The sequence below is a fragment of the Barbus barbus genome, assembly GCF_936440315.1.
Source record: "Barbus barbus genome assembly, chromosome: 38".
NCBI lineage: Eukaryota > Metazoa > Chordata > Actinopteri > Cypriniformes > Cyprinidae > Barbus > Barbus barbus.
In genome coordinates this window covers 19,209,773-19,225,538 of record NC_136716.1, presented here as the reverse complement: position 1 = coordinate 19,225,538, position 15,766 = coordinate 19,209,773, and the positions used below count along the sequence as shown (strand labels likewise).

The 15,766-nt window shown below is 36.8% G+C and overlaps 1 protein-coding gene across 1 annotated transcript; it reads left to right on the top strand.

Moving 5' to 3' along the window:
• The first annotated feature begins 186 nt into the window (after window positions 1-186).
• Window positions 187-15,108, top strand: LOC306857367 (ras-related protein Rab-40B-like). The gene is made up of 6 exons (XM_079397280.1): window positions 187-1,022; window positions 10,422-10,482; window positions 11,169-11,229; window positions 12,017-12,094; window positions 12,431-12,653; window positions 14,059-15,108. The coding sequence occupies exons 1-6, from the start codon at window positions 857-859 to the stop codon at window positions 14,328-14,330; spliced, it is 861 nt and encodes a 286-aa protein (XP_079253406.1). The 5' UTR covers window positions 187-856; the 3' UTR covers window positions 14,331-15,108.
• The last annotated feature ends 658 nt before the right edge of the window (window positions 15,109-15,766 follow it).

Sequence of the window (15,766 nt, the reverse complement as noted above, 5' to 3'; positions counted from 1 at the left end):
GGGACAGTAGTGTTGCAAAATAAAATAATTAACCCACTTTAATGATTTTGATAGCTTTTTTTATTCTCAGACTAAAATATAGTTTTAAAGTACTGCAGCGGTTTTAAAAAGACAAAACAAACTACAATAACCTGTTTAGAAACTACAATAATCATATTACGTCATTTAAACACTACGTCATTCTTCGTGCCCCGGAAAACAACAAACCCGAGCACGCGCTTGAAGCATCCGTCCGCGAGACAAAACCTAAATGGATGAACATACGGGCTCTGATCTGGTACCAGCGTTTATGGGATCAAAACAGCGGATTAGCCACACCCTCTCCAACACAAAATGGGCGTTTTCTGGATTTGATTGACGGGATTAATGTCCAATGAAATAGCAGAGCTGCCTTAGCAACTCCACACAGGAGCCAATCAAGGAAAATCTAAGGATGAACTCATTACATTTTTCTGTTTAGGGAGGCTGATAGAAGAGAGGGATCGTGGCTGAGAGCTCAATGGACCAGGTTTGCTCGAAATGTAAAGATGAAAAAACATTAGGAGTGTTTTATAAAGATTAACATTTATTTTATAAGTATAAACAACCGATTTTAAGAAGTTACTTGGTTTATGTTACTGTACTGTAAACATACGAGGGTCTTTATTTAGCTACTAATGTGATGCAACAGCATCAGTGGATCCACAACCAGAATCTTTGAACAATAGGACAGCTTTAGTGTTGTACTGGACATGAGATTTTAAACACAGAATACTACGTAGGTTTGTTTTTAAAACAGCTATATTGTTCAGTTGCACTGGTGGTCTTGAGATATTTAACACAAGTCCATCAAAGGACAGTTACATGATGTACCAGAATGGGTCATCGGGCTGATGTGAAGATGAACCACAGGAGCAGCCCAGCAAAAGCTTATGATTTCCTCCTGAAATTCCTGCTGGTTGGAGACAGTGATGTTGGGAAAGGGGAAATACTGGCCAGTCTACAGGATGGGTCCAGTGAGTCACCCTATGGATACAATATGGGTAAGTTTTGATCTCTGTGTACAAATAAGACTAATGTTTGTTGGTCTGTGCATTTCTGGATGAATCTATTATTATGGATTGTAGATTATGCAACCTTTGTATCATACACTTGATTATCAACTAGCAAGCATCTACATCTACATCATTTATTGTGAACAGTTTCAGAAATGTTGTCAGTCGACAATATAAACAAAAACCCGTTGTACACAAAAACAAGGGATCTGCATCTGTTCTGTTTATTTTAAATCTTTTATTTATTATAACAGTAAATATACCACATATATAAAAACATTAAGATCGCATCGCTCCTCTAACCCCAGTTTGTCCCGCTCTTATTCACAGCTCAGTAGTAGTTGTAGTTATTAGTTACTCCATGTTTTGGAAAAATGAACTCTTCCCAGGGGACAAAATCAACTGTAGTGAACCCCCCTTTGGACTTTCACAACTAAACAACATATTTTTCATGTGTCTTGCCTGCAAGACCAACAACATTCATCATGTGATGCAAACATGTGGCTGGTATCACATAATCACAACATCTTTACTTCTTGACTTGCATATCACTTATTAACTCGTTAGCAATCAGCTCTCGATGTGACAGTACTATAGGTCTCTTAATTCTTAATAGTTTACATATTTTCTCCAGCTTTCTGTTTTATTGACTTTCTGCATGCTTTAACAGGAAGAACAACACGTTTTTCATTTTCAGTGCCGTTTTTCATTGTCACAGCATTTGGGCAGATTCTAAGTGGTGATGAACATTTTGAGTCTCATTGTAACAGCTTAGATTAGACTGAAGTGGTTTAGCAAGTAAATTGACAGCCAACCTGTTCATTTAGGGTCAGAGGCTGACTGAGATCTGGGTTGCTTGCTTGTTGCTTCAAGCAGCTGAGGAAGGAGTACAAGCCACTTTTAGAAGAGGGGCAACAGGTTATAGGAACAAAATCTTCTTTAGACCAAAAGCCTTTAAATAGTATTTGTCTTGCTTGGACAGGCGTAATACTGTATATTCTTAAAGGATTAGTTCACAAAAAATAAATAAAACTAAAATTTACTCAGCCTCAGGCCATCCGAGATGTAGATGAGTTTCTTTCTTTATCGGAACAGATTTGGAGAAATTTAGCATTACATCACTTGCTCACCAGTGGATTCTCTGCAGTGAATGGGTGCCGTCAAAATGAGAGTCCAACTCCAAACATCTGATAAAAGCTTCACAATAATCCACAACTTCAGTAACTCAATTAGTGTCTTGTGATGCAAAAAATGTGATGTTAAAGTGTTGTTAAGTCTTTTCTCCTTTTAGTGAAAAAGTTTATTTTTTTCTTTCTTTTCTTTTTTTTACAAACATGCAGCTTTTCACTTCAAAATATGTTCATTTATTGTCTGGAGATGTATGGATTACTTGTGGATTATTGTGATGTTTTTATTAGCTGTCTGAACTCTCATTCTGACAGCACCCATTCATTGAAGGGGGTGAGCAAATGTAATGCTAATTTTCTCCAAATCTGTTGTGATGAAGAAACAGTCTCATCTACATCTTGGATGGCTTGAGGTGTGTGTTTAACATTGTTTAGCAAATCTTCATTTTTGGGTGAACTATTCCTTTAAAGTCAACATTAATTGCCATTCACAACCCACTTCAGTAATATGACAAATTTCTGAGCAAGACGGGACTTTAGTGGATTGTGAAAAGTGGGGTTTCCAACCAGAATGAATAGCCTGATGTTACCAAAGAAGGAAATTTGTTTTAGAGTAAGAGAATATTACAGCATTTTGAATAATTATTATGAAAACAATCTTTTTGGAGAAAAAAAAGGTGCATTGATTAATAATTTACAGTAAGATCAGGGATGTGCATAGTAAATAGTAAATAAAAAAATAGGGGAAATTTAGTTCATGTTAACTTTAAACTAGTTGCTCTTTTCAGCGCAACAGCAATGAAAATGTAATATCCCAATGCAGTCTTGTGAAAGTGACTTCATACTACATTCATTTACAAACTCTCTAGAAAAAATATTGCCCCCGTAGGGCCAGTAAACAGCTCTGCCAGGATGCTAATACTTAGAAAACAAATTCTAAGACATTGGGTATGCAAGCAATTAATAGACGAAGGAATGGCTGGAGCCTTTTGCTGTTTAGGTTGCTTACTAGATTCAGAACATTTTCTACATCCTGTTCTGTTATATTTTATAACTTGTGTATTTATTTTGTATTGTAACCTTGGGAGCAACTCTCAAAATTACTTATAAGTGTATACTGTATGTACACGGTCGATAAGCTCCATTATGATTAGAAAGGGAGAGATCTTGCTTAACCACCTTGCCAGCAGAAGTCTCTGTTGGAATTTCTGTTTATAGAGATTATTACTACTGGCCAAAACTCTTACGTAACTGTGCTCTCCGACTGCTGAGCAAAATGCGGCTGAGGGGAATGCCAGGCTTTGCTGGTGATAAAGGAGTGGAACGTTCTGACGTTCTGATCTAAACACTTGCATGAACCTCTCAAGCAACTTGTTTGTTTGAATGATGAAAAGGGTGCGTTGACTCTCGATTTTAAAGGAACAGTGCCAGTTGAAGCCTTGCAGCTGTTCTTCACCCAGAGAGAAATCAGTTCTGTGCCACTGAAACATTTATCCCACTGTCTTATAAATAACGTACAGGCTGATGTGTTTCTCAATGTGTTTTATGTTATGTAATGCCTGTGGAGCTTAATCAGGGTAGACGGCATATTAAAGTTTGCACAAATTAAAACAAGGCTGTGAATGGTAGGAGTACAGTTTGTTCTGTGTGTTGTATTGTCTTAGATCACATCTAAGATGAAACAACATGCATCAAATATTTTTGGTTTATGTTGCATTACCTTATATTGGATGTATACTGTCTGACACCTTGCAGTGTGGATGCAGCATCATGGAAAATCAAATATTTAATGTTTAGGAATGTCCTATTTATTGGTACCATATCGGCCATTAGCCAGTATTAAGAGTTTTTTGGTATCAGTCAGTATTTTTGTAATGAATTTTAATTTTTTTCATTTAGATCATCTTTGCTGTCAGCTAACACACTCTCAAGTTAATGCTTATAAACACTGTACATTTCACACTGTAAAATATAATCTTGAGAATCTAAAAGAAAATCTTAAAAGGAATATTGATTTTTCATACTGTATTTTATCATGTTATTATGCCTAAATTCACCTATAGCATTTAAAGTGACTGATTTTAGTTTAGTATTTTACTTTTAAATGGATAGTCCACCCAAGTTACTAAATGGTTTTGGTTCCCATTGACTTCCATTGTATTGACAAAAAATACAATGGAAATCAATGGGAACCGAAAATGTTTGATTATCAACACTGTTCAAAATATATACCTTTGTGTTCAGAAAAAGATAGAACTGCATACAGGTGATGACAGATGACAGAATTTTCATTTTTGGGAGGACTGTCCCTTTCTAAAAATTAGTGTAGAATTTCAACATTAGCCAGTTTTGATACTAATATGACTCCAGTTTTTACCCCATGTTAATTAAATGTAAAATTAAATGTACTTTTTATTTATTTTTTTAATCAGGGAGAAATTAGTGTGAGTGCACCTTTAACTATGGCATCTACCTTGGCTGAGGTCTGTTTGAGTTTAATTACGGTGCTTTAAATTCTAGCTGATCTTTTTTGATGTTTTTTGAGGTCAACCACAACGTCTCCACAGGCCACAAAGCAGCTTGCAGTATTTTAGTTTTTTTTAAATTGTGTGACTTGAAGTTGCACAGGGATGGATCAGTAAGTGTTAGCATAACTGTTTCTCCCTCAGCTCTAGATTTTGAACACCATTATCCACGGAGGCTTCATCCTCATCCACTTACTCCCGTTGATCCGACATATGTGTCATCCCGTCAGAAAAGGTCTATGGCTCTCTGCTGGTTGCTGTGAGGGAGGTGAGGAGAGGTGCAGAGCAGGGTAATTGCGCGGGGAGACAGAAAGGGTTAGTGTGAAAAAATCTGTCAGGATGAATCAGAGCTTGCCCACACAAACAGGAAGACTGCATCCTACAGGCAGACATTTTTATAAAGAAAAAAAACACTAGAGAGCTGGTGTTATACAATATTTGTCTAAAAGTGATGCATCACATTGAATTAAATAATTCACAATAAGCCTTTTATCAAAAGCTTGATAAAAGATTTATTTTGTGGTGGAAAATATGATGTAAGCCCTGGGCATGTTTATTTGATAAAATATGTTTTTGTTCTGTAGTTGAGGTTAGAGTCATCTAATTAAGCATTTATTGTTCAACCAAACCATTTTTTAAATAATAGTTTTTTCTTTTCTGCAATGAAACATCAAACATTATTACACTGTGTGTGTGTACACTGTGTGTATATCAGAATCAGAATCAGAATGAGCTTTATTGGCCAAGTATGTTTACACATGCAAGGAATTTGTTGTAGTGACAGAAGCTCCACAGTGCAACAGAAAGACAGCAACAGGACAGGACACAGATAATAAAAGAATAACAACAATTAACCAAAAGGCAATATACAAAGCAGCAAAACACAATATATAATATAAACAACTATGTATGTACAGGTCAAGTATGTGCAAATTAGAAATGAGAAAATAAAGATTAAATTAGTGAGTGTGGTGAATGGATAGTGTATTATAGTTGTGTGTTCCACATTTATTGTTGAGTGTTCATGAGATGGATAGCCTGAGGGAACCAAAACTGTTCCTGTGTCTGGTCGTTCTGGTGCACAGAGCTCTGTACCGTCAACCAGACGGTAACACTTCAAAGAGAGAGTGTGCTGGGTGTGAGGGGTCCAGAGTGATTTTACCAGCCCTTTTGCTCACTCTGGATAAGCACAGTTCTTGGAGAGTGGGGAGGGTTGTACCAATGATTCGCTCAGCAGTCCTGACTACTCTCTGTAGTCTTCTGAGGTCAGACTTGGTAGCTGAGCTGAACCAGACAGTTATTGAAGTGCAGAGGACGGATTCAATGATGACAGGATTCAATGAGTAGAACTGTTTCAGCAGCTCCTGTGGCAGGTTGAACTTCCTCAGCTGGCGAAGAAAGTACAACCTCTGCTGGGCCTTCCTGACAATGGAGTCTATGTGAATCTCCCACTTCAGGTCCTGAGAGATGGTGGTGCCCAGGAATCTGAATGACTCCACTGCAGTCACAGTGCTGTTCATGATGGTGAGTGGGGGGAGAGCAGGGGGGTTTCTCCTGAAGTCCACTATCATCTCCACAGTTACATTACATTACATTACATTTAGTCATTTGGCAGACGCTTTTATCCAAAGCGACTTACAATTGGGGAATACAAAAAGCGATTAATCTTGAAGAGGCAATCAGACAGAGGAAGTGCTCGTAACACCAAGTCTCAGTCATTGTTCAAATATGTACAAGCTAGTAAGTGGAGAGAAAGATAGAGGGAATTTATTATTTTTTTTTTTTGAGTTTAGGATGAAGTCAAGTACTGCCGAAAGAGATGAGTTTTCAGTTGTTGCTTGAAGATTGCCAGGGATCTGGCGTTCCGGATAGGGGTGGGAAGATTATTCCACCAGCCAGGAATGGTGAACGAGAATGTTCTGGAGAGTGATTTTGAGCCTCTCTGTGATGGTACCACAAGGTGTCGCTCACTAGCAGATCTCAAACTTCTGGAGGGGATGTAGGTTCGTAATAGTGAGTGGAAGTAGGAGGGTGCTGAGCCTGTGGTAGTTCTGTACGCAAGCATCAGTGTCTTGAACTGGATGCGAGCTGCCACTGGTAGCCAGTGCAAGGAGATGAAGAGAGGTGTAACATGCGCTCTTTTGGGCTCGTTGAAGATCAGTCGTGCCGCTACATTCTGAATCATTTGTAGAGGTTTGATTTTGTTTGAGTTTTGAGCGTGTTAAGCTCCAGGTTGTTAAGACTGCACCAGACAGCCAGCTCCTTAACCTCCTGTCTGTAAGCAGACTCGTCACCGTCCTGGATGAGGCCGATCAGTGTGGTGCCGTCTGCAAACTTCAGGAGCTTGACAGAGGGGTCTTTAGATGTACAGTCGTTGGTGTAGAGGGAGAAGAGCAGTGGGGAGAGTACGCAGCCCTGAGGAGCTCCAGTGCTGATGGTTCGAGTGCTGGATGTGAATGTACCAAGCTTTACTAACTGCTGTCTGTCTGTCAGGAAGCTGTTGATCCACTGGCCGACGGAGGTGGGGACGGAGAGCTGGGTTAGTTTATTCTGAAGGGTTTCCGTGGTGATGGTGTTAAAAGCGGAGCTGAAGTCCACAAACAGGATCCTCACATTTCACACTGGGCCATGTGGGTTTGGATTTTGTTTTCCCTTCATAAAAAAAAACCTTCATTTAAAAGCTGCATGTTGTGTTTACTTGTGTTATCTTTGATTAATATTTAAATTTGTTTGATGATCTGAAACATTAAAGTGTGACAAACATGCAAAAAAAAAAAAATCAGGAAGGGGGCCAACACTTTTTCACACCATTGTAGTCTCTGAGACCCAAACAGAACTAATGCATAATTTTTCATGGAGGGCTTGATACCTGATACTTGATGTTTAATGTACAGAACATTAAACCTCACCATTAGTGCATACCTTTGGATACGCTGTAATTCACTAAGTGACCTCACAGTTCACAGGGTGACATGGGATTGTGATTGGTTCATTTGGTTCCATTCTTTAGTGATAGCGATGGTGTTTTCGAATCCTCTGTCTGTCACTTAAATGGAATCTTCCAGTTGTTCCATGTATATTTTCACAGTGTTGGGTTTCATTCTCATCGCAGTGGAATGTGTGATGGGCGCTGAAATTCCCTGGGATAGAGAGTGTTCAGAATGCCAGAGTGTATGTGTGTGGAACCTGGAGCCCCCACGGAGGTGACACTAAAGCTTTCCAATCTCAGTTTAGGCATCCTCCTCAAGTGTCATGATCATACCAGCAGATGCCACTTAATCATAAATTACTGTCATCCAAAAGCTTGATCAAAAGAGGGACTTTGTAAATAAAATATTGGCTAAGAGTAAAGGAATGCAGTCTTTATTTGAACATAAAATGCAAACTTTCTCTGCAAAAATTCTTAAGCGTTTCTCACCACTCGCCTTTCCCATTTGCAGTTATTAGATTATTACTATTACTCATACTAGGAATTTGAGCAAACTCCTAACGATAATTATTAAACTCAAATTGTGCAGCTTGTTTAAGAATGGTGTTTTTATTTTACTAAACTTTTGGGCTTTGAAATTTGTCTAGAAGACAATTACATAACCATATGTAGGGCCAGAATATCATACAGAGTTGGAAGTGGGATCTTTTGGCCTGGACCACTAAGCAACTGCTTAGAACCCTCTAGCTAAAACACAAAATGACAATATGCTAAAAACCAATTAGAAGACATTAGTAATTGCATAGCAACACTCTGGCAACAATCCCACATGTTTTTGATAAAAGTCTCTTATGCTTACTGTGGCTGTATTTATGTAACCAAAAATACAGTAAAAACAGTAATACTGTGAAATATTATTATAATTTAAAATACCTGTTTTCTATTTGAATGTATTTTAGAATATAATTTATTCCTGTGATGGCAAAGCAGAATTCTCAGCATCATTACTCCAATCTTCAGTGTCACATGGTCCTTCAGAAACCATTCTGATTTGCTGATTGTTTTCTAATAGAATAAATGAAACGGGACAAAGTTAATCTTGACAAACTATATATCATTCTGAAGGTCTAAGCCTCAAGCATCGACGACAGATCGCGGTTTTTCGATTGAAAGCTTATAAGGAATGTATTTGCTACATTTGTGTAAACAGTACACATCAAAACATGCAGAATAAAAAAGCGGTACGTACCATCATCATTGTAATAACGAGTCACAAACGCGTCCACTGCTGAAATCCCAGTTTAGTTAGACAGGTAAGGGTCCACAGAACAACCTCCCAGCGAGCACTTTTAGTCCAGCGAAACAATAACGTTGTAATAAGGATGAATATTCCTTTGTTTACATTTAATTTCTTCAGAGAGTTATTGTTCGCGTCCGTTATGGAATAAATTACGCTCAAAAACAGCGTCTTGGTGGAAAAAAAAACAACACGGTGCTGTAGCATACAGTTTTACAAACAGAATGAGATCGTCCACGGAAAAAAAAGTCTCAGAAAAGCGGAATATAGTTTATTTGAATTTGGCGCTCTCTCCTGAGTGACGCACGCTGTGACGCAGCTGTCATCTGAGGGGGCCGTAACTTGGCGATCTACTTTTTTTTTCCTTCAACTTTTTTTTTTCCTTCTACTTTTTTTTATATGTGTGTGTGTGTATTGTGTGGGGAATGTGGCCGTATCTGCATGATTATCATATGTATGGACGCACATCAGCGTGTTTATTACCGACTCTATGACGGCTATTATTGTGATTCATTGATCAGCTATTATTGATTATATGGCCCATCTGTATGATTATCATCTGTATGGACGCACATCAGCGTGCGATTACTGACTGTATGACCATGTCTGCCAATATCAGTTTATGTCTGGCAATCAGAATATATACATACATACTATATACAAAGCATTTTTTTTCTATTTTCCTTTTTTATTACTCAAATAATTATTTTTGTATTTTTTAGTGCTCAAATAAATCACTTATATGATGTCTAAAATTCTGTCTATTATTTTATAATTGAAAAACTATGCAGGAATATGTATTATGACTAAAATAGTTTGTATAATTCTGCAATACATTTGGTGGTTATTTTTCCTCAAACAGGGGGGTGGGAGGACTATAAATAGTTTCAGAAAAAATATTGCAGGAATCTCATTTTTCATGGTATCTTCTTCAAATTTGAAATATAAACTCAGGAGACATGTGGCTTTCAATCCATTACTTTTCTGGATTGCTCCAGGACTTATTTCATGTATTTGTATATGAAATAAAAAAATATTTTTCAAGGCACGTCAGTGTCTATAACTTTTTATCTTTTTGAGCATTATCAACTCTGGATGATGGATAGTAAAGCCTAGAGTGTCTTCTTTCCAAAGATACCTAATTTGTTTGTGTAGCACACTTTGTCAGGAACTGTTACCGTTTTTTAATTTAGGTAGGTTATTTTCACCTGTGAGGCCCAAAATGGGGGGCGAAGTTTAACAGGTTAAATTAAAAATCTTACTGACCCAAAACTTGATTTTATTTTATTTTTTATGTTCTGCTTCCTCCTATAGTGGCTTTATTTAGCCTGATTAGGTTAACCAATAATGTGAGATTTGAGAGGGGCTATCTGTTTTTCGACCAATGGCAACCAGGAAGCCTGTTTGAAAACAGTCATTACTTTTGCAGTTACACTTGGTGACGCTAGTGCTGCAAAAATGAGATATTTTACCTTTTAAGTAATTTTGTTATTTCTTCTTCACTTGTAGGAATTGACTACAAGACAACTACCATACTGCTTGATGGACGCAGAGTCAAGCTCCAGCTTTGGTGAGTAGCTTTAAATCACAGTTACTTCTCCTTGTGGAAACTGGACACCCATGACTGCAGCACCTGACATATCCTAGAAATACATGTTGAATTTTAAAGTTTCAGCTTGATTTCCTCCTGTTATCTCTTGAACTCAAACCGAGCAAGAAGAGAGATTAAAGATGACCCCCTCCATTCCATCATGCCTGTGTATGCTCAATAAGGTCTCGTCGGTTTCCAAAATATGAAGTCAACATGCCAAACGTCTGGCTATGTTAATTACAGCGCTCCTCAACAAACTCTTCCAATGAAAAATTCAGCCAAATCAATCCTACTAGCCATGGCTAGAACTTGTTTATAAATCCTGGCACATTTTAAGAGAACTGAGCTTTTTCCAAGAGTCTGGAATAAATTATTGATAATCTGGCCTTGACAGACGAAGCATTTTAGAGCAGAGTGTTTGTGATACTCCAGTCCTACCCGCTGCAACATGACTGGCACATCTTGGTGCTGCGCTCAGCCCTGGATGGTGAATGATTCATTTCACTGCTCCTACTCAAAGTCTGCTGCCCTGGCACCAACCACAGAGAGATCCTCATGTCACCAGGCAGAGGGAAAGACAATAGCTATAGACGTTTTGAAGAAGAGAAGTAAGAAGACTGTGTCCTTTGTCATGCGGACCCTCTGTGTTGTGTTATTTTTTGCAGGGACACCTCAGGACAAGGCAGATTCTGCACCATATTCCGCTCATATTCCAGAGGAGCACAGGTATAATGGCAATAAATTATAAAAACACAATTATAATTCATATATTTTGTATAATAATATTTATAATTATTTGAATTAATTTAAATAAAAAGTTGTTATTTTTAATTATTTTATTCATAAATGTAAATATAATAAATTTAAAATGATTTATCAGTCACTACTTGTGAGTTTGTGAATGCCTGTAATAGATGTAAATAATTTCAATGAAATGTAAAAAAAATATTTTATTTATAATTATTCATTTAAATTAAACTAATATTTTTGTATTATTTTCTTTGTAATTATAATTTATATTATTTTTAAATTGTTATATTTTGTATGATTTTCATCAGACACCATTTGTGTTGTGTGTAAGCTCATTGTATATAATGGACAAAGAGACTTTAGGAAATGAGCTTTTAAATATCTCTGAAATCCCAGTGTTCCCAGACAGTTGTTAAACACCCCACCCAATGATCAGCAGTTCCTGTTGAAAGTGTGGTATGCTATAAATCGGAGTGGACTGGTATTGTTGATATGACATTTCCTTGTTCTGGCAAACACAGATATCCTAATAACAGAAACTCTTGGAGCAAAGCCACAGTCTTTATTGACATTACATCGTAAACATCTCTGCCAACAATTTTAGTCACATACTGCATGAGATGTTAAATAATACCACTTCCAGTACCGCGCTGAGTTTTTGAAACCCCAGATGATAGCTTATGGTTTAATTTTTTTCTTTCATTTTGAATTGAAAGTGCATTTATGTTTAATATACTGCATACTGATATTTTGTTTCTCACAGGGTGTTATCCTTGTATATGACATCACAAACCGGTGGTCTTTTGATGGCATCGACAGATGGATTAAAGAGATCGATGAGGTAAAATCAGGTCAATCATATCAAAACTGCAGTAGTTACAGTATTCAGTATGTTAAATGTGCAGTATGATTATGAGTATGAACAGACATGAGTTCATACTAGTGGCTTTGAAATCAGATTAAATACAGCATAAGCTAATCATCTTGAGAAAGTGCTAAAATAGATGTGTATCTCTGTGTTTCAGGAAATGTGCTCGTTATGCAACTCAGTAACAGCAGTTATGATTCTAATCATTGCAATGATACATGATACAGAGGCTCTGTAACTAATTTGTGTAGAGAGCAGGGGGCTGATGATGCGCAGCACTGTTTATTTATTTATTCATTTTTTACCCAGCATGCACCAGGTGTTCCCAAGATCCTGGTGGGAAACAGGCTTCACCTGGCCTATAAGCGTCAGGTGACCACCGAGCACGCCCAGGCTTTTGCAGAGCGACTGGGGGTCACATTCTTCGAGGTCAGCCCTCTCTGTAACTTCAACATTACTGAGTCCTTCACTGAGCTGGCACGAATTGTGCTCATGAGGCATGGTATGGAGCGACTTTGGAGACCCAATAAAGGTGACAAGCCTCTTCATATACGATATGGACATTATCTAATTGGGACTCAGAACTTCACTTTTGTAGCTGTATGATATTTTAAAAATAAACATAGAAGCATAAAAAACATTTTTTTTTCACATTACAAGTTGCCTCAAAACATGTTAATATCACAAATTAAACACTATGTTCAGTGTAAGATTGGGAACACCATATTTTGCCCATGTTTGTGCATAATTTATAATCTGAATATAAAAATACTTTCAACAAATCATACCCTATCAAAATATCCTATTATAATTATAAAAAAAACAATATAAAATAAATTAGAAACTAAGTGTGAAATACAAATTCAAATGCATATGTACTTACACAAATTTTAAAAAAAAATTAATAATGTTAAGAAATTTGTAAATGAATTGATGTCTGATACAGGACATATATTATATTTTATTCCATTATAAAATTGTATACTTTTAATGCCAAACAGTATCATTCTGTAAATATATATATTTGATTTGATTTTATATTTAATATTTTTATTTCAAGAATTTTATTTCATTAAAGTAAAAAATCACTTATATTCACAGTTACATGAACGTAAATCATATAAAACAATTACAGAGAGAAAAGACAGCTAAACCTCTACAATCGTCAGTAGTTCACAACAATACCATCGTTGTCTTCTTTCACTACAGTTCCATCAACATCTCCCTATGACTCATTATGTAGCTGAGGTTGGAAATATTCTCTCCGGGAATTAAACAAGCTTCACCATAAACGTTTCTGACATGAAATGATACATTAAGGAATGCTGTCATAGAATAAAGCAGACCTTTTAGTGGAGCCTTTTCTGAGAATGACCACATAAGCAACAGCAATACAAGTTTTTTTTCCTCAGACCAATGCTGCAATTATGTATAGGCCAAAGGAACGCTTTAGAAACCTGAAGTATGCAAAGCTTTGAGACTTTATACTTCTCACAGTGGAGACACCCAGTGTTCAAATATCAATGTAACTGCCACCCGCCCACACAGCACATTTCAGCTCTTAATAATCATAGCTTTGGTTTATGCTAGAAAAATGCCTGTAGGAACAAGTTCAAGCAATATAAAAACATTTACTTAGCTTAGATTAAGGCATTTGAATAAAAGCATCATGTGTTTATTTTGACTGGAGATTATTAAAGGCCAAGCAATGTGATAAATCAGATTCAGTTTCCATTGAATGACTTCATCCTTTAAAGACAAACATTGCTGATAAATTCTGAATGTGTATAAACCATATAAAGACAGATAGCTTGCATATCTACATTTGTGCAGTATTTTATGAAGACAAAAAAAATGTCATGCCTGTGAACTGAGGATGTTTTTATGGTCCATAATATGTTGCATTTAACCTGAACCTGTTCTTTTCTTTTGCCCAGTGTTGAGTCTGCAGGACCTGTGCTGTCGTTCTATTGTTTCCTGCACTCCAGTGCATCTTGTGGACAAACTTCCCCTTCCTGTTGCCTTAAAGAGCCATCTGAAGTCCTTCTCCATGGCCAACGGCCTCAACGCCAGGATGATGCACGGCCGTTCATACTCGGTCATAGCCAGCAGCGCTAAAAAAAGGAACGGAACCAAAAAACCCAAAATCATCTACCCACCACTGAGCCCATCCCAGAACTGCGCACGGACGAGCTGCAAGATTTCATAGATCAATGCAGTTGCTGTACTTACAATACACACTCACAATGCAATTTAAACAAGGAGCTAGTGTTCAAAACCACCAGTCTTACAATAAGTACAAGTTAGAGAGTTGTGGCCTGTGAGGTTTTTGATATATTAAGTGTTTGACCAAACTTGTTCACCGTGTTGGTTTGTTTAAAACACATTCTCCTGGCCATATCCAATTGTGATCGCAGGACAGATGTACAAGAGAGGATCTGTTTCTAAGTGTTGCCAAGCCTTTATAATGCTCTGCATTGTTTAAATATATGTACAAGTTCTACTGTCTTGTAAATGTATTGATGGTACTGCATTTTCCTGTGGAGGACTCTTTTTGCTACTGAACTTGGACCAAGCCAGCACGAGAAACAAACAGCTTTCCTGTTTTATTATCACTTTCACAGTGGACCTTACTGATAAGTAATACCAGCTTAATTTCCTTTAATACTTTTATTCAGACGCTTTTCAGGGGCTAAGAGAGTCAAGGTTGAGACACGCAGCTCTTTGTATTGTGTATATAATTTGTTTTGTTTGATACTACATTGTTAGAATTCTTAATTATTGTGATACACTTGATCTGTGACCAATATTGTTATTGAACAATACGTTTATATGGGAAACACACCAAAGACGTGGAAGATTAAAATGTGGCTTCATTTGTCACATTGAAAACAACGCTAATATTTCAGATTTACACTGCAAGCAAAGAGAAATTTCTAACATGCTATCATATCAGGTTTTAAATAAAGATCAGTGATCAAATCAGTAATGTTGTCTTTTATTAACAATATGTCCACTAGAGAGCGTGTGTTCGTGTTGATGGTCTTTGGAAAGGAGGGATTGGTTTTAAAAAAAGAAGAAAAGAAACAGAAAATAAATTATTATTCCAAAATAAAGGAAGCCTTGAATTACTGAGGCTACAATTTAAATAAATAATGTCTGTGACATTACTGTCGATTAACACAAAATAATTTTGACCAGTCCTTCAGCAAAACGGGGCAAGGTTACCAGAATGTTTCAAACTACTAACGTAGTAATAATGAGAAGTATTTATTTATTGTTTAAGTGTTTTAATGTCAGTTCTTCCATAAAAACGTGTGGTATTTGAGCGACAGTTGTCTAAATATTAATTTTAGTGTGGGACTATATTTACATTGGATATAACTTTCCACAGACAAGGTTAGCAAAACATTTTATAACACTTATCTCATGTTAATTAATATGTTAAAAAAGTTTTAGGTCAGTAGTTGAAAAACGTTTTTCCTCCTAAAATATTACCTAGGCTATCAAAACATTCCCACATGAAAATTTACTCTAGTAATTTAGTAACTACTATATGGTTTTGAGCCATTCTATAGAAAAGTGTATTGTACTGTAGGCCTATGTTTTGTTAATGAATTCTACCGCAAAGTATTGACTGTATAG

Excerpts from the sequence above, each read along its gene's own strand:
- LOC306857367 (XM_079397280.1), top strand. The coding sequence starts at position 857 with ATGGGTCATCGGGCTGATGTGAAGATGAACCACAGGAGCAGCCCAGCA. Across the intron at positions 1,023-10,421 it reads ACCCTATGGATACAATATGG|GAATTGACTACAAGACAACT; the intron begins GTAAGTTTTGAT and ends CTTCACTTGTAG. Across the intron at positions 12,654-14,058 it reads ACTTTGGAGACCCAATAAAG|TGTTGAGTCTGCAGGACCTG; the intron begins GTGACAAGCCTC and ends TCTTTTGCCCAG.